General features: G+C 42.1%; 1 protein-coding gene across 1 annotated transcript in view; it reads left to right on the forward strand.

The window, feature by feature from the left end:
- The window catches only part of VPS13D (vacuolar protein sorting 13 homolog D (S. cerevisiae)), a 97,983-nt gene that overhangs the window by 67,758 nt on the left and 7,438 nt on the right, over positions 1–22,787 (forward strand). The window contains exons 66-67 of the mRNA XM_014941435.1: positions 5,994–6,126; positions 7,496–7,691. Coding sequence (XP_014796921.1) covers positions 5,994–6,126; positions 7,496–7,691 — 329 coding nt within the window. The remainder of the gene's footprint in view (positions 1–5,993; positions 6,127–7,495; positions 7,692–22,787) is intronic.

The following is a 22,787-nucleotide window of genomic DNA, read 5'->3' on the forward strand; positions in this document are numbered from 1 at the left end:
CCCCACCCCGCGCGCCCGCCCCTCAGGGCCCGGGAGCTGAGGGAGGCCCCGCCGCCGCCGCCGCCGCGTCGAGCTCCGCCGCAGCCTTTGGTGGGTGGGAAGAGCCGTTGCCGCCTCCCGGTTGTCAGTAATTTAGAGGGGGTCAAAGTTGATGCGTCTCTTAAAATGAGAAGCTGATTATGGCGTTTTGCTGATTTAGGATTTTCTAAATTAAGACTCGGTCGGTTCTATTCATAGTTCCGTTACACGTTTCTCTCTGTGCAATTTGTCTGGGTTATAAATGCGTTTTGGGCTCGGCCTGAGCCATCCGTTCTGTTCAGGACTGTGTGTGACAGGATGTATTAACGCGTAAAAGTATATAGCATTTAGATTTGACTGAATTCACAGACCTTCCTGCATAAACACCTGAGTAATTCTTAAGAGACTGACAGGAGCCCTGCACAGGTGTTGTATGAACAGCTTCAGAGAGCTGGGGCTTTTAAATCTGACAAATAAAGACCTGCTGCTTTTTTAAATACTTACAGCATTTCAATTTTTAGCCGCAGTAGGATGTAGAGTTGTGAGGGAGGGGGGAGCTGTGCTGTCTCTCTGCTTACTGAGCTCCAGCATGTACAATTAAATACATAGTGCTTCCATTCCACAACAACGCGTGTATTGATTAGTAAAGAAGCTGCTCTAGAAGTTGTTTTTGTGGTAAATCACAGAAATGTATTAAATACCAACCTTGCGACATTGCAATAAAAGAAACTTAGGCTGAAGAGTTTACTGGACAACTTCATCTGCCCCCTGCACTACTCGGTATGTGCACCCAAGAATGCTACCTTTTTTCTTTTTACATTTTTCAAAGAATTAACACCAAGGTTTCAGGATGACCAACTGCTCTAAAACTTCTTTTTAACCATAACAAACCCCAGCAGCACCTGTGTGTGTGTGTGTGTCTGCTTCACCTACGACATGGGCACTGCGAAAGGGTTTGCCTCCATATAGAGAAATAAATGGGTAGTTTTGAACTGTTGTATTTAACTGTCAGAAGTCAGCGTAAAAATTGGCTTCCTCTAGAATACCTGTAACGGGTTGGAGAGATGTAGGAAATAAAGGTGATTTTTAGTGATACTGCTAGAGGTGAAGTAGCCACAGGGGATTGAACTTACAGGTATGTATGAAATGTTTATATGTAGCCCACTGTATTTACTATTTACTGCATATGTATTTATTAGGGTTTTACTGTTAGGTTCACAGTGTGCACTGACTTGAGGTATTTACTCCTTCCAAGCCGTCTGTGCTGCGAAGCCCGGGGCTTCTGTTGGCAGCACATCAGGAAGCAGGGAAATGTCAGGGAGCAGAGGGGAGGAGAATGAAGCTACAAACCCCACAGAACTCACATTCAGAAATCTGGTAATCGCTGTTCTTCTGTTACCTGTACAGCTCTTCTCTTTCAGGTGGACAGCTAATTATATTTAGGGGAGCTACTGTTGAAACTGTGGAATGACAATCATCATGGCTAGGGATTTTCCTGTTGTGGAAAATATAAGTGTGTGAGAACTGAGATGACATAATTCACAATTTACATTAGGGTTTCTAACTTAAATATGTTTTTAAATACTCTTTTCTACCTTGCTGGAATAGCATACTTATATTCATGCTTTGGTCTCCGAGAACCAGCTTTTGTTGTTGGAGATAGAAGTATGAACACCATCAAGGTGTGGTGTTCAACAGTTTTTTTGAAAGGTGGTTGAATGGAATTCAACAAATAGCTCCTTTCCAAAGGAGTTCTGCAGAGCAGAGAGCTGAGTAAACCCTGGGATTTCTAATGTAAAGGCACTTCATTGTGAGGTTTGCACAGAAGTTGGAACTGACCTATATTTAATTTCATCACTTTCTCCCTTAAAATTCCATGTTGGAATGTTCTGCTTTCCTCAGTCAGTAATATTTGTAAATGTACCATTCTCTGATGCTAGAATTACAATGGAATGTTTGGACTAAAGTCATAATTGTGTATTTATCCTTTTGGGATGTCCTTAGAGAACCAGGCGGTGCCAAGAGCTTAAAAAGACTTTAAAAGATTACTTAAAACTTATTTCTATGCTGTGTGCTTCATGCATCTGGCTTAGCGGGAACATGCAGTACAAAGTCTAGAATTAGTTTTCATTTGCTTTGAATTCTTTTTGTGCCCCATAAGCCTTATTGTTTGGCACCAGCTTTGATTCACAAACACTGTATATGGGTGTTTTTGTTTTTCTTCTGTTGCTTGAAGCAGCAAAGGATACATTGTCAGTCGTAAAAGGTTTTGTGGCAAAACTTCCTTAATTATTTGGCCTTTCAAAAGAAAAACAAAAACACACACTCCCAAAAAACACCCAGATTAGTTTCTTGTGCAGATAATATTTCAGCTGCTTTTGCAGCCCATGTTAGATAGTATTGATTGGTGACACCAGTCACAGAAAACAAGAAGTGATGAATCATCTGTTCGCCTGAGTCTCCGGAGGTGGCTGGGGCCAGTGTGTCCTGGGTGATGGAAGGGTAGGAACATTTCAATAACCATGAAGCGTTGAGAGCAGTTTACATGTTGTTCAAAGATAGTGCTCACAGTAGCAAAATGTCCCGCAATTTGGAGGGAAATGTGAAAATTGTTGTATTTCGCCCTCCTCAGGAGGATGGGTTTATGCCAGAGCACACAGGCCCAGGTGCAGAAGTGGAGCGGGTCACGTTGGCAGCTTGCAGGACATGTCCAGCTGGCCCCTTCACATCATACATGAACTGGTGTGGGATGAAAACCAGGGACTGAGTGTCTTTAGAATGTAGATCTGGAAGAAAATGTCCGTGTCCCTCCGTAAAGCAGAAATGCAGGAAGTGCCATCTGCTTCAGGGGCATGAAGAGCCAGAGGAGGAGGAGGGTGTCTGTGAATGAAGGTTGTCTGGAGCTTTTTTGGAGAGGTTCTCCTTCTTCTGTTCAGGCAGAATGGATAAGGCAAAGGATTAAACAGTGCATGTTAGCGATAATTTGCAATATTTTTAGTACCTGAAATGACAGGATTTTTAATTAGTAGCCTGGAAGACTCATGCTTTCTTTCCTTTGGAGGTTATACTGAGCTGAGACTGAGGTGTTGTGTGGCAATTCTGCTTCAAGGAAAAGGGGGAAAAATGGGGAGATAAAAGACCAAGTTAGTAATTTCTTTTTTTCATCTGCAAGTAGACAAAGAACTTGTTATGGTAATGAGGATGGAGAAGGAGGGGGACTGGTTTTTAGAAGTCCCTTGATTAGTTTAATGTTTGTTCCACAGGCTGTTGTATTTAGTTCTGTTGGCATTTACACGGGTCTTAAGTAGGCTTTGAAGTTATCAGGTCACACGTTATTAACAGAAGCTAAGGAAGACAGGGTGGATCACACTTTTGTTGTCACCTGTGTTTATCTGGAGAGTATTTTCTGCCTGACCGGGTTCACAGCTCGGTGAGCCACCAGCACTGCTCTTCCTCAAGTCCTGGGGTCTGGATCCCAGGATCTAATACTGCACTTCTCAAAGGAGGATCTAAAAGTGAGACCTTCTGGGGAAAAAGGCAACTGCTTTTGTGCTTTAACTTGTTCAAATCTCCCTTCAAAGTTTAAGCTGGACTTAAACTGCTTAAATTTGCGATGTTTCCTCAGGTTTCCGATCCTGAAATAACTCGCCACGGCTGAGTAACTTCTTAATACAGTGATTATAATCTCTGCAGACTGAGGACAAAGTGGGGGGGGGTTGTGGGTGGGTGGGCCTTTTTATGTTAGAAATCTTTATTTTTCCTTTTTAGTTAGGTAGGTACAATCCTGTTTGCCGAAACAGGCTTCAGAAACCGTGTCAGGGAGAGTATTTCTGAGGTGCACAGAAAAGGATGGTTAGAAATGTTGGCTGCCCAGCAGTTACATCACTCCCGTGGTACTACCTGAGTGGTGACGGGGGTCTGGTTGGTTCCCGAGTCAGGGTAGGGGACGCTCCCCTCAGAATCCCTACTACGAGCACGAGCCCAAACGTCCCAGCAGAAGATGGTGGGTGGCTCACGGGCCCAGCAGAGCTCAGCGGGACTTGCCAAGGCCTGTGAAATGTCTCTGGTTTATCTTGGCTGGCGTTTTGCCTTGATCAGGTTACGTTCTGTCCCTCGGAGCAGGGAAGGTGCTGCCACCGTCCCCAGCTGGGAGCTGCTCCCAAGGGGCCCTTGCACTGGGGTCACCCGCTGGTTGAGGTACAAATGGTGCTGCTGGGAACGGGTTTGGCTTCAGGCTTTGTTATGAGGCCAGAAAACAAACAGCAGCTGGGGAGGGGGAGTGGAGGGTGTCAAAAGTCATTCAACATGAAGTTCACGTTCAGTAATTGATGTGTGTTTAGATTTTGTCACCTGAATCAGGGCAAAATGGAAACATTTCATGGTACATTTGGTACATGAGAATCCTTAAATTGTTCTATTTACAGCCGTAATTCAGTGTTATTTTCTAAATAGCACAAACAAATGTGTCCCCATTTCACTTTGATTTTACAGTTAATAGACTGTGACTTTTAAACTGTGTACATGTGATGTTTTTCCTCCTTACTAAGAGACTAATTTACTATTACATTAAAATTCTATCTGTACACTAAACCAGAATTGTTAGTGACTGGTAGGTGTGAGGTTCTGCTTCACAGAGGAAGGGAAATCTGAGGCAAGAATGGCCTGTGTTTCCCGGCAGAGCCGGTGTCGTGGAGCAGTCAGTTCCCACTGGGGGTGGGGGACCAAAGCTGTGAGGAGAGTTCACTGATTTTGATCAATATTAATAAGTTGGTTTCTTCCTGCCGTCTGGTTGTTCAATCACACACTGATGTAACTTTCAAAATGTGTTCCTGAAAAATCATTTTCAGGCCTTGACAGATTCCTTAATGAGGTTTGAATTGTAAAGGCCTATTGAGCCTTTTAATTTTTATAGCAACTACTTTAATCCTCTTAAAGCAAAGTGTTTGTCCAGAAAAAAAAAAGCCCAACCTTAAACAGGATTAATAGACAGCTTCAGGTTGGTTTGTATTTCTAGGCTAATTTAGAAAAAGGAAAAAAAGAATCTACATTAAGTTCACCAAGAGGTCAGGAGTAATTCAGTCAGTGATCACTATGCTCTGTTTAGTGTCCCTGTGATCAAGTCACAAGAAGGGTCATGGGATTTAATTTTCATTCATGTTGTTAAAGTCCACTTGTTCAGATAATTGGAGCCACTGGAGTAGTTTGTCTGTGGCTGGAAAGAAGTATCTAAAATTAGGAAATCATGTTGTTAGTAAAAAAGAAATGCAGCCTTGGAAAAAATGACAGAAAAAGGAAGGGAAGTTGGTCATTGCATCACTGTTTGTCTGTTTCTTTTTTCATCTTTAGTGTATTAGAATCTGAATTTCACACCAGGTTTTAGTTGTCTTCTGGTGCAACACCTTAATCACGGGGGTTTTTAGCATAACTAATATGGATGCAAAGGAGAGAGCAGATGCACCAAAGTGGAGCTGAGCAGTGGACAGGGCAGTGTCCTTACCCAGTTCATACCCAGTGGGGTACTGGTCGTGGAGGAGCTGTGATCAGGTGTTACTAAAAAGAATTTAATTTAGTCTTGCAGATGTTTTAGTTTCATGTCAGGTGTATTTGCCTTGAAGCTTTTCACATACCTTTGCAGAAGAAAAGCTTTCTATCTAAATAACACTCTGTGAGGTTTTGCAAGGCTCCAGCTGGGTCACTGCCACTTCTTGTGGTACGTCCTTCACAGACTTCAGTTACTGTGGCCTGACCCACAGCCGGGTTTGTCTGTTCCCTCAGGTGCAGCGATGGGAAGCTCGGGGTAACGTGCTTCAGAGCTTGCTTCACGGCACAAAAGCTGGAGCTACTGTGCACGTGGAACAAATTGAGTTGGATAAATCTGTATTTCACAACTAGAATCTAGGAATTTTCCTCAGTACTTCTCCATAATAGAAACACCTCTTGTTCTTTTAATAACAGAAAAGGTTGTTCTCTTGCAGTTCGCTGGGACCCTGTCAGATGGTTTGGGGAAGACGATGGATAACAGACATCAAACAGAACGCGAGTACATTCGCTACCACGCTGCAACCAGCGGAGAGCATCTTGTAGCTGGAATCCATGGACTTGCACATGGTAACCTTTTGCTGTCTTTTAAACTCATTTCTCTCTTAAAAGAGATGATCAGATTGAAAAGAACAGTTTGTATTAGTATTGGTATTTGAAGCCAGGGAAGGGGAGCTGCTGTACGTTTTATATTTGTGAATGCTGGGGAGGGGGGGAGGGAGGGACTGTTCACTTTGGAAGTTGACAGAAACTACATTTAAGAATCAGGTCTTTTCACATGTAACTGTAAGTAAAAGCTTTTTTTCAAATTAAAATGAAATTTCAAAGAAAGTTCATTCAAAACTTTACTTTCTTTGTTGGGTCATAAAATACCCATGCACACAGGCTTTTTGAGGGCCAGAAGTTAAAATAAAAATTAGAATGGTTGGACTGTAGCTTGCTTATGTTTGCTTTCACTTCCCGAAACCAGAGTTTCCTCAGAATCAGGACATCAGTTTAAAGTAGCATTTCATCAGTTGGGTTATTTTGTGGTTTTGCTTGGTTGTTGGTTTTTTGTTGGTTTGTTTTTTTACAGTCTACTAAGAACTAGAGAAATGAATTTGTGTAAGAGGCGGTGGACTAGTCTTAATTTGGCCAGAATCTCACATCAATTTAGCTCATGATTTATCTGTTCAAGAAAGTTAAATCAATACAAGCCAAGTTTAAATCAAATATTTATATTTTGCATCATCTTGACTCAGTTTGTTTAAATGTCAGTCTTTTAGTGCAACTGTTGCAGCCTGTGTAAAGACAATCTGGCTTTCACCAAACGGGCAATTTTTTCCATGCTGAGCAAAGGGCTTTTTGCTGGGCTTCTGTCAGAAAGAGACGCTGCAGGTATTTAAATGGATGGTGAGCGGTTTCTCTCCACCAGTGTGCTGTGAAGTCTGATTTCTTCAGTGTTCAGATTTCCAGCAATGGAAACAAGCACAGAAACGTCTTTTGGCAGCGTCACAGTTAAAATCACACAATGCCATTTTAGAATGACTGACTTTTTTCAGTGGAGAAATGCACTTTTCTGTCTCAAATTGTATAAGCTTTTGTGGTAATACAGTTTTGTCACACTGTAAGTAACCGCTTCATCTCAGAAATGGATGAGGACTCTTTGTGTAAATACAGCTGGGAAATCAGTACAGAACTACTTAGAAATACACATATTGAATAATGAATTAAACCTTTTTCTGTGGGATATTACTGTCTGTGCCTGTATATACTACATATAGGAAGTGTGAAGTTATTATGTAACTGATCAGCTGTGAAACAGGTTTTGTACTGCATTAAATGCCCAGTCCATTTCTGTCAGCTGGGCAGTAAATCGCTCGGGCATCAGCTGTGACAAGGCTCTTGCCATTTTTCAAGGCAGTGCTTCTGCCCTACTTTGCTGCTCTTGTCTTTTAAGGCATCATTGGGGGACTGACGAGTGTCATCACTTCAACGGTGGAAGGTGTGAAAACCGAAGGGGGTGTCAGCGGTTTCATATCGGGCCTGGGCAAAGGGCTGGTGGGCACCGTGACCAAACCCGTGGCGGGAGCGCTGGATTTCGCATCGGAAACGGCCCAGGCAGTGAGGGACACTGCGACCCTGAGTGGCCCCAGGTCAGTGAGCAGTTTGTATTTCCCATCAATAATACTGGAAAAATGCATATTGATACCTTCTGCAATTTCTGATCTGATTATCTTTCCTTCCCCAAAGAAACAATAATTTAATCACATTTACTACAAGCTATTTTTAGGGACGTAGCTCATTTCATTCAATTTGCTTTTTCTTTAATAGATGGCATTTGTTGATCCTGTAACGAGTGAAATTTGCATAGAAAAAGTCTGCAACATAAAATAGGAATTACTAAGCTATAGTATTAGATTAAAGCAGAATTTTGAAAAGGCTCTATGTAATGAGATTAGATTTCCATCATGGAATCCTTATGCAGAGTTGAAATGGAAGAGCTCTCCCTGCTCTACCCCCAGCTCCCATTGAGCTGTGTAGGAACAGTTCTTCAAAGGTTTGAAGAGTTCTGGCATCAATGTAGTGTCGTTATCTTCTAATTTTCATTTTGAACAATAGTTCTCACTTACAGAAAGTGTGGATAGAAGCCCGTACGCCCACATGCTTATCTGTTTCCCCACAGATCTGTGTGTGTGTGTAGATCACCACAGGTGCTTTGCTTGGCTTCCTCTGTTCAGTTACTACCTTAAGATGCTCCCTACAAAACAGGATGATTATGTTTAAAGTAAATGAGTGTTCATTAGCACTGACTGTGAATGTGGAAGAGGGGAAGGGCTAAGTTCTAAAAAGGCTGCTCTGAGAGATTCTTTTTACTCTTTGTGGCCAAAGTTTCTAAGGTAGCGCTATGCCAAGAAGTCCTGGGGGGGGTGTATGTGAGACCCTGTGTGCTGAAGAAATGAAAGAAAATCCTAAGTAAATTTCTTGGTAGAAAACTTAGAGAAAAATGTCTGCAAAATGTTGGGTTTTCTGGTTGTTTTGTTCTTCCCATTTGGCTTTTCCGTTTCCTGTGTTCTATTGTGCCATGCTTGGAGTCCTGAACTGTACCATCAGTGGTTCAGTAAAGAACAATATGCTTGATGAAGTGTGAGTGAGGTGCAGGAAACTCTGAAGAGTGAATGTAGGTGTACTTTGTTGTGAAAATGGAAGTGTTTACATGTATGTCTGAAGTATTTGGTAATTGGCTTGATTTGTGAAAACAAGAGGCTGGGGATTACAGTTTGATAAGTACATTTGCATACATAAAATTACATAAGAAATCTTAAGTGCATCCCTGAGAAAACACATCTACCACTTTGCTTGTACAGGTCTTAATTTTGTGTCTGTACAGATTGATTTATTTAAAGGTGGGGAGAAACACACCTGGCTGTACCTTTAGTTGAGCTGTGTTTTTATTACTGTTTCTTTCAAGATACATATTTAAAATTCACACTTTGCCATACTTGTATGAGGTCCAGCCTGTGCACAGTAGCGATGATGTTATCAGCAGACAGCAACTGGGAAGGGAAGGGCCCCCAACCAGCCTTATCTCTAGCTTGTGTTTTCCTGTGGGACATACTTCCCTTTAACTTGTTAACTGTCAATTAAGCGATGAGGTTAAGACAGATGAGCTGAACCACATTTTTGCTTCCACTAGATTCTGAAATACTGTTGTCACAGAGGAGCACTGTGCAATGATTTTAGTGTTTACACACACTCTGCAAAAAGCTTCTGACCCAACAACCTTCTACAAGGAAAAAAAAACAAACCCCAAACAAAAAGAAAAACCTTTCTCACTCACTACACTTCAGCAGTCTACAAAATCTGATCAGAACTTATTTTAAATAAAAAATGTACTTAAGAACATGTAGATAATGTAGAAGGGGAAAAAAACCCCCACAAAGCCACCCCACCAGCTCTCAGCAACTCTGCACTCAGGTTTTGTTTCATAAGGGTTTGGGTTTTTATGTGCTTATATAATGAAGCAACCAAACTGTTCTTTCGGGTGTATAAAAAAAAGAAACAACAAAGGATTTGTACATTTTCAGACTGTTGTGTACCAGTATCCCCCTGCCGCATTTGTTAACTGTTCAAATATGTGTGGTTTGGAATCAAAATAGAGGAGCGTTCCAAAGCCAAGGAGCTGGCTCCAGTTGGACACTGGGTTTAAGCGTGCTGGGCCGGGTGGGCTCTTCCAGGCTCAGTGCACACACAGGGCTCACCCCCACCAGCACGAGCTTATGGCAGTAACGGAGCTGAAACGGGATTCTGAACAATTGAAGAATGTGAGTTAATAACGTGGTAAGGGCCATCTTGACCTTATCTTGAGACTGACGGCACGTGTGCAAGGTTCCGGTACCGGTGCACAGTTGAGTCAACCAGTTAATTACAGCTGCATTTAAATAGCATGATACATAACCAAAAATTACAGGCCCCTTGCAATTCTCTAATTACATGGTTGAATTTTTAAAAAGCCCTACATTTAATCTGCTTGGCTTTACCCATTGGATCAGTTCTGAGTGAGATGAAGAATTTTAATCGAGGTTGTAGGGTTTCCTATCAGGCGGGTTCAAATTCCACTGAGGACGAGTCCTTAGCTTGTGTCCCCCTCAACAGGCCGTGGGGACAGGTCTCTCTTTTGTCTTCAGAGGCACTGGTTTGTACTGGGACTCATGCAGCGAGCACAAACCCTGTGTTTGGAACAGGGAGCTGAACCAGTAGGGCTGAGATGCAGACGAGGGTTTATAGCTTATGGTAGTAGTTTAAACGGCGATGTATTTATAAGTACAAGAAAACATTTTTTAAAATCTGACTTTAGGCTGCACTTTTTCAAGGCTAATCTTAAAACCTATTATGTAATCATATAATTTATTATTTATGTTTGTTATTTATTAATAAAGCTGCCTGAATACTTTTAAATTTGAATACAGAAGAAAACATAAAATAGTTGTTGACAATGCAGCATGCATCTCATTTATAAACAGTTAATGCCTGTGTCTTTATACCTTTTTTTGAGTGGGTTTTATGTGTTCCAAGTACTCTAGTGTCACATACAAGAGTTCTGATTATTTCCATATTTGTCATATACTGCCAAAAGTCTTAAAGACCAGTTCAGAACAGGAAAGCTGTTATGTCTCTAGATATGCTTGGAAAGCTCTCTCCAAGAAACGTGTTTCAAGTCCTAGTGCAGCACAAGTAAAGAACATTTATATTTAGATGTGTCTCTAACTTAACAAGTAGTGCAGGAAACTGCCATTACGGCTTTCTCTCAGGCTTCTGCCAGGTCAGTGCGAGTGCAAGATTATTCCTGAACTGTTGTTGCAAGGGTTTGCGTTCTTTCCTGATAGTCACAATGTGAAACTCAGAAATGAGGAGATAGAATTCATTAGAATTGGGTAGGTCATGAAGTTATCAGGGAACTCGGCCGTATTAGTTAAGAATAGTCTGAGATTGGCAAGCCATTAATGGTCACAGAAAAGGCTCGTGTCAATATTTGATTCTTTTAAATGTACTTCACCTGGAAAGAAGCAGCCTGCACTCGGTGATCTTTTGTTCACTACTGCATGTACTCGGAACCGTGCACTGAGGTTGCACAGTTTGAGACAATGTCAACAGCAGGTGATGATTGGTTTTTCCTGTGTGCATCCGCCTCTGTTAGCTACAGTTTCAACTGTAAGGTCAAAAGCAGGAGATTTGAGAGCACGAGTATCAGTGACACTGAAAAGAAGTAGAAAACACTGTATGAACACCAACTCCGCCAACAGACTGCAAAGAGGATGTTCTCAAGGCTCTCAAGTTTTAAAGCTAAATATTGCTTGAACCTTAACACCCCTGTACGTGTCCCAGATTCCGTCCTGACCTTGGACTTGATCTAGATCTGACATCAGGAGTCTCTGCAGAAATGTCAGTCATGTGTGGGCCACCACTCTGGTGAACCAGACATCATTCTTCTGGTAAGCCCTTCCTAAGATTTTCCTAGAAGCCAGAGAGACGATATATTCATCGGCTCGTGTGTTGCAGAAACCTGGAAATGCTGCGTACGGGCAGTTTAGCTGATTTATCAGTCTAATCTATAAATGACCTGGGCAGTGTGATTTCCTTCATATCCCCTTTCCTCTTTTTGTCCCAGTGGGATAACAGGTCTTTATAATGAACTGTTTTCTCAATTGATCTGTTTTCCAAGTTTTTCTATTTCACTCCTGTGTCACCCTGTTAAATGGCTGCAGACATTGGCTTTTCCTCAGCGTTAGCCCTACCTCCCATCTTCAGCCACTGCTGAACTGGATTTTATGGGTTTACATTCTTCTGTCATTACTCTGTCCAGATTCTTCCATTGCTGTTGTCGAGTGCCTTTGAAATCCCCCCAGTCTGTAAGTTCCCATCACTGCTGTGTGAAAAGGGACCGTCGTATCCCCGGCCTGTGACAAGCTGTGCTCTGCAAGTCATCCAAAATTGTCTTGGCTGGTTTTACTGCCATATCACATTGCAAATTGATATCCAGTTTTGTGCTTGCTATTTTCCCCCAAGAGGGTTTGTTTTTTATGTTTTGTTTTATTTCACTGCTTTGCAAATATCTCCTCGTCATTTAATATTTGTCTTCTGGATTATTTTTCCCCAGATGAACCAGGTTGCAATTTTGTAGGTTGAATCCCATTTCATTTCCTGCCATATTTCTGACCTCTTTGGGTTCTTTAGTACTTCACTGTCCTCACTGGAGTTTTAAACGCCTCTTAGTTTGTCCTCTCCAAATCTAATTTTACATGCTGCTTTTACTAGATCCTTGAAGTTAAGCGAGGCTGGTTTTGTGCCCACGCGTTTTGCAGCACCTCAGCAGAGACTTCTCCCCACTTCAGTCCCTTTCCGTTACCCGCCTCACCTGCTCAGTCTTCTTCTGAGACATAACTGGTCTCTAAATAAATGAAGCTACCCTTAAGAATGAACAGAAAATGGTTCTCTGTTCCTTTTGCCTATTGAAAGAGCACTGCTTACTGCCATGAGATGCTTCTGGATTGTAGTTGTGACTATGGATTTCTTTTCTACAGCTTGGTGTAAGAATGATTTATTATTTTTTGCTTGCCTTTACTCTGAATTATTTTCCAAAGGAATGACTCAGGTCAGAAAGAAGGGCAGTCTTCCCTAGACTACACAGAAATAAGTCTCATGTGCTGTACATCAGGCTTTTTGTCAGAAAAGTCTCAAGTACTGATGATATCTGACTGTGAGTGGAATCCTGTCGGGATCGCTGTGTCTGTCTCCTTCCCCGTCCGGCTCTGCAGAGGGAACTGCAGCGGGTGAGCCCTGGGGTTACTCTTCTGGAGGGGCCACAATCCTCAGAACTGCTGCCGGCCCACACTTCCCTGCACTTCCCAATCTCTACATTCTCACACAGTGACTAATCCTAAATTAGTCAGTTTTTAGTTAATCAAACTTATTCTTTCAAGAAATAGAAATACAATTTTTGAAGTGAAAATTAGAAGTGACTTCAGAAATAAAGGAAATAAATGATTGTAGACTTAAGCCCAAGAACTTCTGTGTGTGAGAAGGGGAGGGGGGCAGCTTTTTTCCGCACTCCCCTCCAGGACTGATGGGCACCTCACAAGTTTCTCCCTGTGCCCCTCTAGGACAGAGCTGAAGGACGATGAAGTGGGAGCACAGCCCCTGTTCTTCACAGGAAAGCAGAATTTGCAATGCAGGGTTTGTTCCTAATTGTTCACTGTAGTGCTGCTGAGCACCCAACAGGCACCCGGGTGGTTTGGGGAATCAAAACTGCACTAACATATCCCTCTCCCTTTCTTTTTTAGAAGGTTGAATGGACATTAATTGGTCTCTGCTGTAAAACCAAACTATAATACTTTTCTATGCACTACTGCAATTACCTTGCTTTTTCTCTGAATAATGTTCCCAGGAGGTTATTGCTAGGTGTCTGCAGTACTAGATACCATGTATGTTTGGAATATTTGGGAAATCAATTGTCTTTACAGTTGGTTGTCTTTTGTCCCCATTTTTGACCTTGACTCAATTTAAGTGTTTGGAAGGAGTGGAAAAACCAGTGTTTGGACCTACATCCGCGACATAATATTCATTAACATTGTATGGGTGAGATTACTTTCACCTCTGCTGTCTATCAATGGTTATAAGGAATAGGAGGTTTAGAAATATTTAATCATACAGTTCTTACATTTTATATATATTAAATCTGATTAGCCTTTGGAGCTTATGAACTAGACTTTGAGACTGCCCTAGCAGTGTCTGGTATAGGAAAATTTGAAAACTAACACCTTACTTATGTTTAAAAAGCTGCTTTTTTGAGCCCAAGGGTCAAAGTTGCTGAGGCTCTTCATTAGAGCTCCCCTTTGCATTTTACTTTCTGGGGGTTTATGCACCCTACGATTAGCAAAGAGGTTCTAGATGGTTTAAATCCATTTAGTTACAACTTGTGTGACTTAGTTTAAAGCCTTTTTGCATTGCCATGACAGCGTATCCTACCAGTCGCACCGAGCCGGAGCCTGGCTTAAAGCTGTGGGCACTGGGTTTCACCATCAGGAACGTGTCTGTTAACACGGAGAAGGGAGACTTCATGAGACTGAAGTGTCATTCTAAATATTCAAATTATTTTATTTTGTAAGTAAAGAGGATTTTCCACTAAAACATCAGTGTTTAACTTGACATCTGTCCTGTGTTGAGGGCAGAAAGACACCCTGGATGCATTCAGACTGTTGGTTAAGGGACAGAAAGGGACGGGGCACTGGAAGGGGACATTGCGAGGGGAGGACACATGAGTGAAAAAGGAAAACATTAAAGTGAACAATGGTGAGTAGTCAGCCAAGCATGAAACATGAAATGATGTTTTTCTTTAGATGTCCATTCATTGTTAGCAACAAATACTTGCAAAAAAATGAATGAATGGAGTTCTTGCTGTGGTAATCTCCACAAAACCAAAATATTTACTAGTGCCTTGGTAAGTTACAACTAGAGGCAAGTGTGTTTCTGTCACTGCAGGGAGGGAAACTTGCACAGCTTTTGCATCACCAAAGACTGCTGGGTTCTGAACAGGAACCAGATTAACCTTGACTTCATCGCTTACAGTAACTGGTTTGGAACCACACGGGTTGGTGAGGAAAGGGCGTTGTGTTGTGTTGGGCCAGTCTGGTACCACAGGAGAGGTGGCAGAAGATGGACAGCACGGGTCCACCCTTGCGCACGTCCAAATGCGACGCTTCCAAAGACCTGGGGAAGCTGCTGCTTCTCAGGACAGGCAGAGTTTGCAGCACGTAACTCATGTTTTCCAGGTAGGTTAAACCCAAGGCGCTGCCACGTAGGCCTGACCTAGTCCTTCAGTCCATTAAACCATTATGAACTTTCCTCTGAAAGGAGCTGATAAATCCTTTGTTGGATTTACCACAGATTTATTCTACTTACGCTTTAACTGACAGTTGAGAGGACTGCATTTACTCTGCAAATGGAATTCTTACGCGGTGTGCCCACTTCACAGCACTCAGCTATTAACTAAAAGAAATGCATCTAGACAGGGAGAAAAATTTATTTCCTTAGAAAATACTTGTATCTCTAGAGCCTGCATATTTTATCTAATGATCTTAGATTTCACAGAATCACAGAATCTTCTAGGTTGGAAGGGACCTTAAAGATCATCTTGTCCAACCATCAACTTAACTTTGACAAAAATAGACACCCCCACAACAAACAAAAAGCAACACCATCACTAAACCATATCTCCCAGCAGAAAGCATTTCAGCAAAAGCTTTTTGACACCAAGGCCAGAAGTAAAAAGGAACACCTTTTACCAAAAAGGCCAGAAGTAAAAAGGAACACCTTTTACTGTGTTGTATGTTTGCTATTTTCTGACATTCATGGTTTTTTCAGTCCTTCCTTATTCAGAAAGTGCTCTGTTAATTGATGCTGCTGTTTTGGTGTAGTCTATGTAGTAATTTTTTGAGCTTGCAACAGTTACGGAGAGCTACTGATTGAGCTAGTCTGCAATGGTATCTCCTAGAATGGCATTGGAGAGACTTAGAAAAAGAAAAAAATGATACGCGTTAGCATCAGTGGAACAAAATAAAAACTCATCAAAGACCAGGCAATAAAGTATTCACAATTTCCATTCACAAATCTACTTGCACAGAATTAGGTGGGATAAGCTGAAGGCGTACGCACACCAGAAAGGAACAAAAGCTTTATTCAAAACAGACGTGTCTGTTGGAATGTGGCAGAACAAACCAGCAGACTGCATTCAACCAGTCGGACTCGATCCCCAGAATTGAAAAAAATTTAATACGCATTCTGTGGGTTTTTATAATATCTTTTGGCCCTCTTAGTAGTATTTTCAGTTCATAAAAATAGTAGGAAAGATGAAACTGGTGTAATGCAATAGGAATATAGCATTTGTTTATTTACTTGTTTCTAAAGCGCAAATGGCACGAAGCGCTCGCCAGGGCAGTGGCTGCGTGACCCCATGTCCTGAAATACCTGCGTCTTGTGCCAGAGGGGTGAAGTCTGGTACAGTCGGTCTGGGGCAGCTTTCTGGGAATAAGTTTTACTAGTCCTATACTGGGGAAGGTAAGCACAGATACTTCCTGTGCCGAATAGATACACGGGTACCTCGTGTTACGTGCGTGATCAGTAAGAGCCCTTGTGGGTTTCCCTGTATTTGTTTCTCCTGCGTTTATTTGGAATACCGTCTTTCAAGTTGTCTTTCCATTTGGTTCCACTCCAGATGCTTTTGCTTTGAGATGACATTAGAGGTTTTTTTACATCCTTAATTTTGTGACCTGCATCAAGAAGCGGCCTTTAATTCCCACAGTAAAACGCTTTGAGTAGAGTGTCTGAGCACACCCAACGGTGGGCTTCTTCCATTCTGAGACCGAATACAAAGATGTGGAAAATGCTTGTTATATACTATATGAAAATCTCTTCTCCCCACACTGTATTTCCAGTAGTTTTGTGTCTTACTAGAATCACTTGCTACATCCTCCTCCCAAGACCAAACACGTCAGGTTCTCTGAGGTTACTCCGCATGTTTAAAATGGTGGAAATACTAAACTGTGCAGCTGGACAGGTACTACTGTTTGTAGTACTGTTTGTACTGACAGGTTTTCTTTTCAAATGAAAAGATACAGCATTGCTGTAAAACTAATACCACTTCTAAGCAGTATTTTAAGCCAGATTAGTTGAGGTGCATATTTATGTAGTAATTACAGGTTTACTTGAAAGCAAGGGGCCTTGCGGCAAGGTATGTGCCAACGCGCTGTGAGGCTGTTTACCTGTTACTAGAGAGACTTTTTCCTTTGTCATTAACGGGGAGGTTTTCTGTTCAGCCCTAGTCCAGAGTCGGTAGATGGGAGCCCAGGGCCTGCTGGGATGGGGTTTTACACTTGTGCTGTCCTTTTGCCCTTCCACTGAACTCTTTTCATTTCAGTCATGAGCAAACAGTCAGTGCCTGAACTAACAACCCTGCAATCCTCCAAAGCACGCCTCGCTTACAGTACCAAACAAAGGGAGGCCCGCGTGGGCCGGCCCAAGCCAAGGAATGCAGCTTCGGGGTTCTGCTCCATAAATTTAACCAGCACGACAAAAAGGAGATAATATGAGCCTTCGTGATGATCTGAAAGGGGGAGGTTTGTGTCCCATTGATTGCGGTCTGGCCTATTGCCAGGCCCCAAGCCTGACCGACAGTTGAACCATATCGTTAAGGCGTGTAATACAGCTCAAGTCTTGTACAGCAGCCAATGAGTACATATCCAGAGGGCAAAAGTTTATAAAGAGTTGAGGCTGTCCTGTTTAACCCTCTCACACTGCATGTAATATATACTGCTGCCATTCAGAAATAGTCACATTGCTATTAAAAATGTAAACCTTCAACTTTCTTTACTTGGAAAAAATACATGTGTGTCTGATTTCTAATGTGCAGCAGATTTATAAAGTGATCGGAGAAAAATATGTAAAACTGGTCTTTTTTTATTTATTTTTTTAGCAAAAAAAAAAATTCAACGCACTTTTTTTTCCATACTACTTTATTCATAGTTACTTTTTTCTTCAGAGATGTCTTCTGGGTTGTTCTACAAACTCTTTGATACAGATGGAGCTATTTATTGCCTTGATGTCACCTCATTTAGCATGTGGCTGGTATTTTTATAGATAATTTTTTCACCTAATGTTGCTGTTAACATGTGGAGCGCTCTTTATCAGTTCTGTAAGTACAGCCAGCTGATTTGAATTGTTCCCGTGACTCCTAACTTTAAAGATGAAAACAAACTTTCTGAGTATCTTTTTGTTAGGTGAAGTTTGTGCAGGACTTTGCTGTGCCTGCTGCAGCCCTGGCTGTACTGACTACCCCTCGCAGTGAGTGTCCTGGTGCTGGGCAGGGGCTCCTGCTTTGCTTTTTACCCCAAGGAGAGGATTTGCTTTCCCAGAAAGGTAGGACTACAACAGGGAAACATTTCTGTGACACTCCAGTACGTTATGCTCGCAGTGAACCGACTCTGCCGTTAGGAAGAGGCGCTGCGTGGCCAGCACTGATGGGCTTTGATGGGATGTTATAAGCATGAACACGGACATAAGACTAATGCTCCATCTGCTGCATTGCCCCCCTGTCAGCAGCCTGTGTTCGCTGTGCCCTGAGACCTCGGTCTCCTGAGGCAGAGGAACGTTATGGCTCTGGGCAACTCAATCTTCACTAAGGCACGTTCAGCTCAGGTTTTTTCAGACAATTGTTTGCAAGAAATCCCCGCTAAGAACCATTATCTTTTACATTGAATCAGAAGGTGAATGGGCACATTTTTCAACAGGTCTGTGAGACTTTAAGGTGACAACTCCAGTCATCACTCTCATCAGTGCAGGAAGGGTCTGGGAGAAATTGGAAACCAAGGTGGCAGTGTTACATTTTTCTTAACTTAAGTTCGATGATACCAATGTGCTTGAAAAGGCATTCCTTTGCTGCCCAGCTGTTGGTCAGAAGTGGAGCAAGTGCCCAAGGGCTGGCTGATGCGCAGGGTATGGCTGGTGTAAGTGCCACACAGGTGTCCAGCACACGAGCACACACAGATCTCACGTTTGTAATATGAACGTCGTAAGAACGTGCCCTTCAGGCGAGTACATCTGCTGCTCTGCTGCTTTTAAAGAAGTGGTGCTTGATGTCTTCATTAAGCTCTTAGCCTGCTTTTGAACTTGGAGCCTGACGAGGTGAGACACAATCATAAACCCAATGAATAGTTTTCAAGTTTGTTTTGATCTTGTATACGAAAGGCAGGGGACGGGAGAAGAGCTACATCTCTAAGAAGTTGGCAGGAATGACCTACATGATAAACAGTTGCTTCTTCAGCATGCTCTAGTTCTCCTAGAAGTGTACTGGGTCAGATAAAGGTCTTCAGCATCTGAGCTGGTAGATCCCTCAAAAGAGGAGGGATTTGACTGTAAGTGGGAGGTTTTAACCCTAGGCACCATTTATTTGCGTGTTTCTGCCTCAAACTAGCATTTTGGGAACACATTTAACAAGCACAATATATTCCATGCATTTGCTGGAATAAACGGTGCATATAAGCTTCCTCAGATATGCAGTCAGCAGGGAGCTGTCTGGCTCATGATTTTACACATTCTTGCATCTAACTGAGACATTCTAATGCCAAATCCAACACTTGGACTGACTGCACTGCGTGTAGATTTTTTCACACACCTTAAAAGCATCTGTGTGTCTGAATCAGTGAACGAATTCTGTCACAGAGCTGTGCCAAATCGCTGGGTTCAGGCATCAAGTCTTCAAGAAATGATCTGCCTGTTGGGAATTGCACCCCCAAAGCCCTGGGAAGGAGGCAACTGTACTTACCCTTTGAAATACAGCGTTATGTCTGCCCGAGGAGTCGCAACGGAACATGAAATCCCGATTGCCATGGCCCTTTCTGAAATGGGCCCAAGTCATTTAATGTTCTCAGACGCAGAGAATTAGCACATAAAAACTAATGCTGGCTGTCTCTTATGCTCAGTAAATGCAGGGGACACTCCTGCATATCTGGATTTTTTAGGTTAATTTTTAAGGTATGTGTTGTTTAGCATTTAATTGACTCTGGCACTTCTGAGTATGCTTTACACTGTGTTCTCCTTACCCATCCCTTACTGTCTTCGTGTTGTGGGGGTTGTGTGGATGTGACAGTGATAGAGATGGCTGCAGGTGCAGTTTGCTGTTGAACTCGAGCAACTGTAGCAGGTATTTGTCATGTATTTAATGATAGATGTAAGGCTGTTCCTCCTTTCACTTATCAGATTAAGTCCCTTCTTAATGTCTGAAATGCACTAAAGCCTCCTTAGACAAAGCACTCCCTGTATTTATGAAGCAGACTTTTTCCAGAGCCAAGAAAGTAACAGGTTTGGTATTATTTCTCCAGAATACCAGCAGCAATTGAATTGTTTCATAGGCTTATATTACCTGCCAATTTTCCTTTGTTTGAACTAAGGTTGTTTTATAATTATTTCAAGGGGATAAAAATTGTTCCCAGGCTGAAAGTCAGTATGCCAAGTTACAGCCCAGAGCAGGCTTTTTTCAATAAATTTTATGCAAAGCTGAGAAAAACAAGTTTATAATGGAAACACTGACAGAATTTGAGCTATACCAGAACCAGTAAGTTACTGCTTTAAATGGGTTGGAATGATGAGGTTGTTAAACTGGAACACCTTTATGAATGCGACACATTGATGACAGTTGCTGGAAGTTTTGGCAGCAAGAAGTGCGTTCAGCTGAAGAAAATTATTACGGGGGGGGGGTGGGGGTGTGGGGTGGGGCTGTGGCCGGAGAGCTCTCTCTGGAGGGTTCACAGCCGTGATTCACACCCCAGTTGGTCAGCTGGAATGGCTGTGGGTTGGTGACGGGCAGTGCAGCAGGGGAAGTCTCTCTGAAGAGCCTTTTCCATTATACACTGGTCTCACGTGCCAGAACTGCATCTCCTTGCACTTAGAGACGGTGTTTATGCAGGATTTGGGGTGTCCTTGCACTTCCACTTATGGATCAAAATCTGTGTAAATGCTCAGGTTGGGCTTTGTGAAGAGATCTGGCGTTGCCAGTGCTGTGCTCTTGCCCCGACGACAGATTAGAAATTCCACAGATACACAGTTTAAATGAGAAGTTGTAGTGACTGCTGTTTCGGTCATAGGGTTTTCCCTTGTTGCTTTTTTCTCAGAAGTTGCTAAATTTCCTGAAGTTGTTTTACTCTGAGTAATAATTCTGAGTGGGATACTAAGGAAACTGAAAGATGTACACACACTTTTGTTTATAACCTTCAATTGCAATGTTTTGTTTTCACAGACTATCATCTGTTCATATACAAAATGTGATACCTTCTGAGGTTTATTGTTTTAATGTCAAAGCAATCTGGGTACACTTTAAGGAAATTTTCTAGGTCCGAAGGACACTCAAAGATGAGAAACAGTTACTGTTCTCAAAAACATTGTGTATTTACGCACCTCAGCAAGAATCGCATCTACGTACCTGATAGTGTAAACCTGACAGGGGTGAAGGTGCAGTGAAGGAACAAGGTTAAAAGGAATTCTGTAAAACATGCGATGTCTCTTGTAAGAGGCTTTTTTAATCCAAGTTGGTAAATAATTATCATTGCTAATACCTGAACAGCATCGATGGGTGAGTGTTCTGCTCTATTGCAAAACTTCTGGCTTAAAACTGGTCAACTGAATCACAAGAATTCTGTGAACTGTTAAGCAAAAGCCAACCAATTAACACTGTTAACTGTTTTTAGTGTTGCATGCAGCCATCTGAAATGAGATTCTCCAGTGTTCAGCTTTGTCTGAACAGCGAGGAACTGGAGTGTGTGCCTCAACCTTGTGACACCATTTCCAATCTCTTTGTGTCTCCATTCAGCAGCACTCTTCCCTGCTGTGACTAGTAGACGTGAGGGCATTTCTGTCTTGTGTTGCCTTTGTGTGCTTATTAAAAAAGAATCAGCAAATCTGTTGAGTGCATGTTTAATGTAACACAGATGTGGGCACACCACCGTTCATTCTGCTTTACAAATCTTCAGCTTTTTGCATTTCATCAGTGTTGCTTATTATTTACAGAACATAACTTGAGACAGTAGAACAAATTTTTAGATTAAAAAAATCAAGTCGTGTGGAATGTTTTTAGCTGTCCAGACCAAACAGACCAGTTTGCCAAGGGGCTGATGGACTACATCAATGCAATTTATGCTAGTTCTAGTGGCACTTAGTTGAAAAGCAGCTGACCTTCTTATCACTAAGATGAGAATGAGGATGAATGTTTTAGCGTGGAGGAGCAGTGGGGACAATAAGCACTGTACTCTTAAGTACATTTCTCTTCCATTTAAAAACAAAAACAAAACCTAAAAATAACTCGCAACCAACCCAACTCAGAAACTGCCAAGCCCTCCAGAAATTCACTCTGGTGCCTAGTACTTCTGTAGTACTTGTCCTTTCTATCTGACCTGCTCCTAAGGCAGATGTTAGAAACCGATGTTCACTGATGGTCTGGTTTCTACAGATTAGGTCTGATTAAAAGGCCCTATTCTTTCCTCATTTTTACAGTTAGCCTTGCTTGCAAAATTTCAGATACCTGTTCTCGCTGTACTACAGCAGGAGATAGTACAGATGAATGTTTATCTGAAAGATGGTTAATGTAAAAACCATTATGCAGCATTGGGTTGGTTATCTAACCTTCCTGAGTGCATAATAGGGCAGTGTCTAAGTAAAAAGTTATTGATTGGCCAATAGTTAGTTAAAAACTACATGATGCTTCAGATGTTCACTCTTTAAACTTGGCAACAGAAGCTACAGGTGCTGTAGAGAGGTTTAACAGCCAATGGGGGGTGTCTTGGATAAGTGAAATTTTGTCATTTTACTGCTTTTGAAAGTTAGAAAGTAGGACAAACAGCAAGGTGTGAACTACACTGGTTGGAACTCTTTAATTTCTTTGGAACTTTCCCTCAACATTCTGTGTTTCATGGAGGCAAATGCATACCTTTATTTATTAATCTGTGAGAGTCTAATACGTAAAAACAGACACTTGTTCACCTCTGGTGTAAGTTCAGAAAGGTGACAGTACTGTCATGTAACTGCACCTGGCACAGCTGAATCCTGTTTATACCTAAAAAAAATGTAAGGGGCAGGAGAGGTGACTTGGTCTAGAGTCATAATACTTAACAGTGAAGTTATAACCACTGCATACAGCTGTTTTTCTGTGG

This window comes from Calidris pugnax, unplaced genomic scaffold (genome assembly GCF_001431845.1).
Source record: "Calidris pugnax isolate Ruff unplaced genomic scaffold, ASM143184v1 scaffold82, whole genome shotgun sequence".
In the NCBI taxonomy this organism is placed as follows: Eukaryota; Metazoa; Chordata; class Aves; order Charadriiformes; family Scolopacidae; genus Calidris; species Calidris pugnax.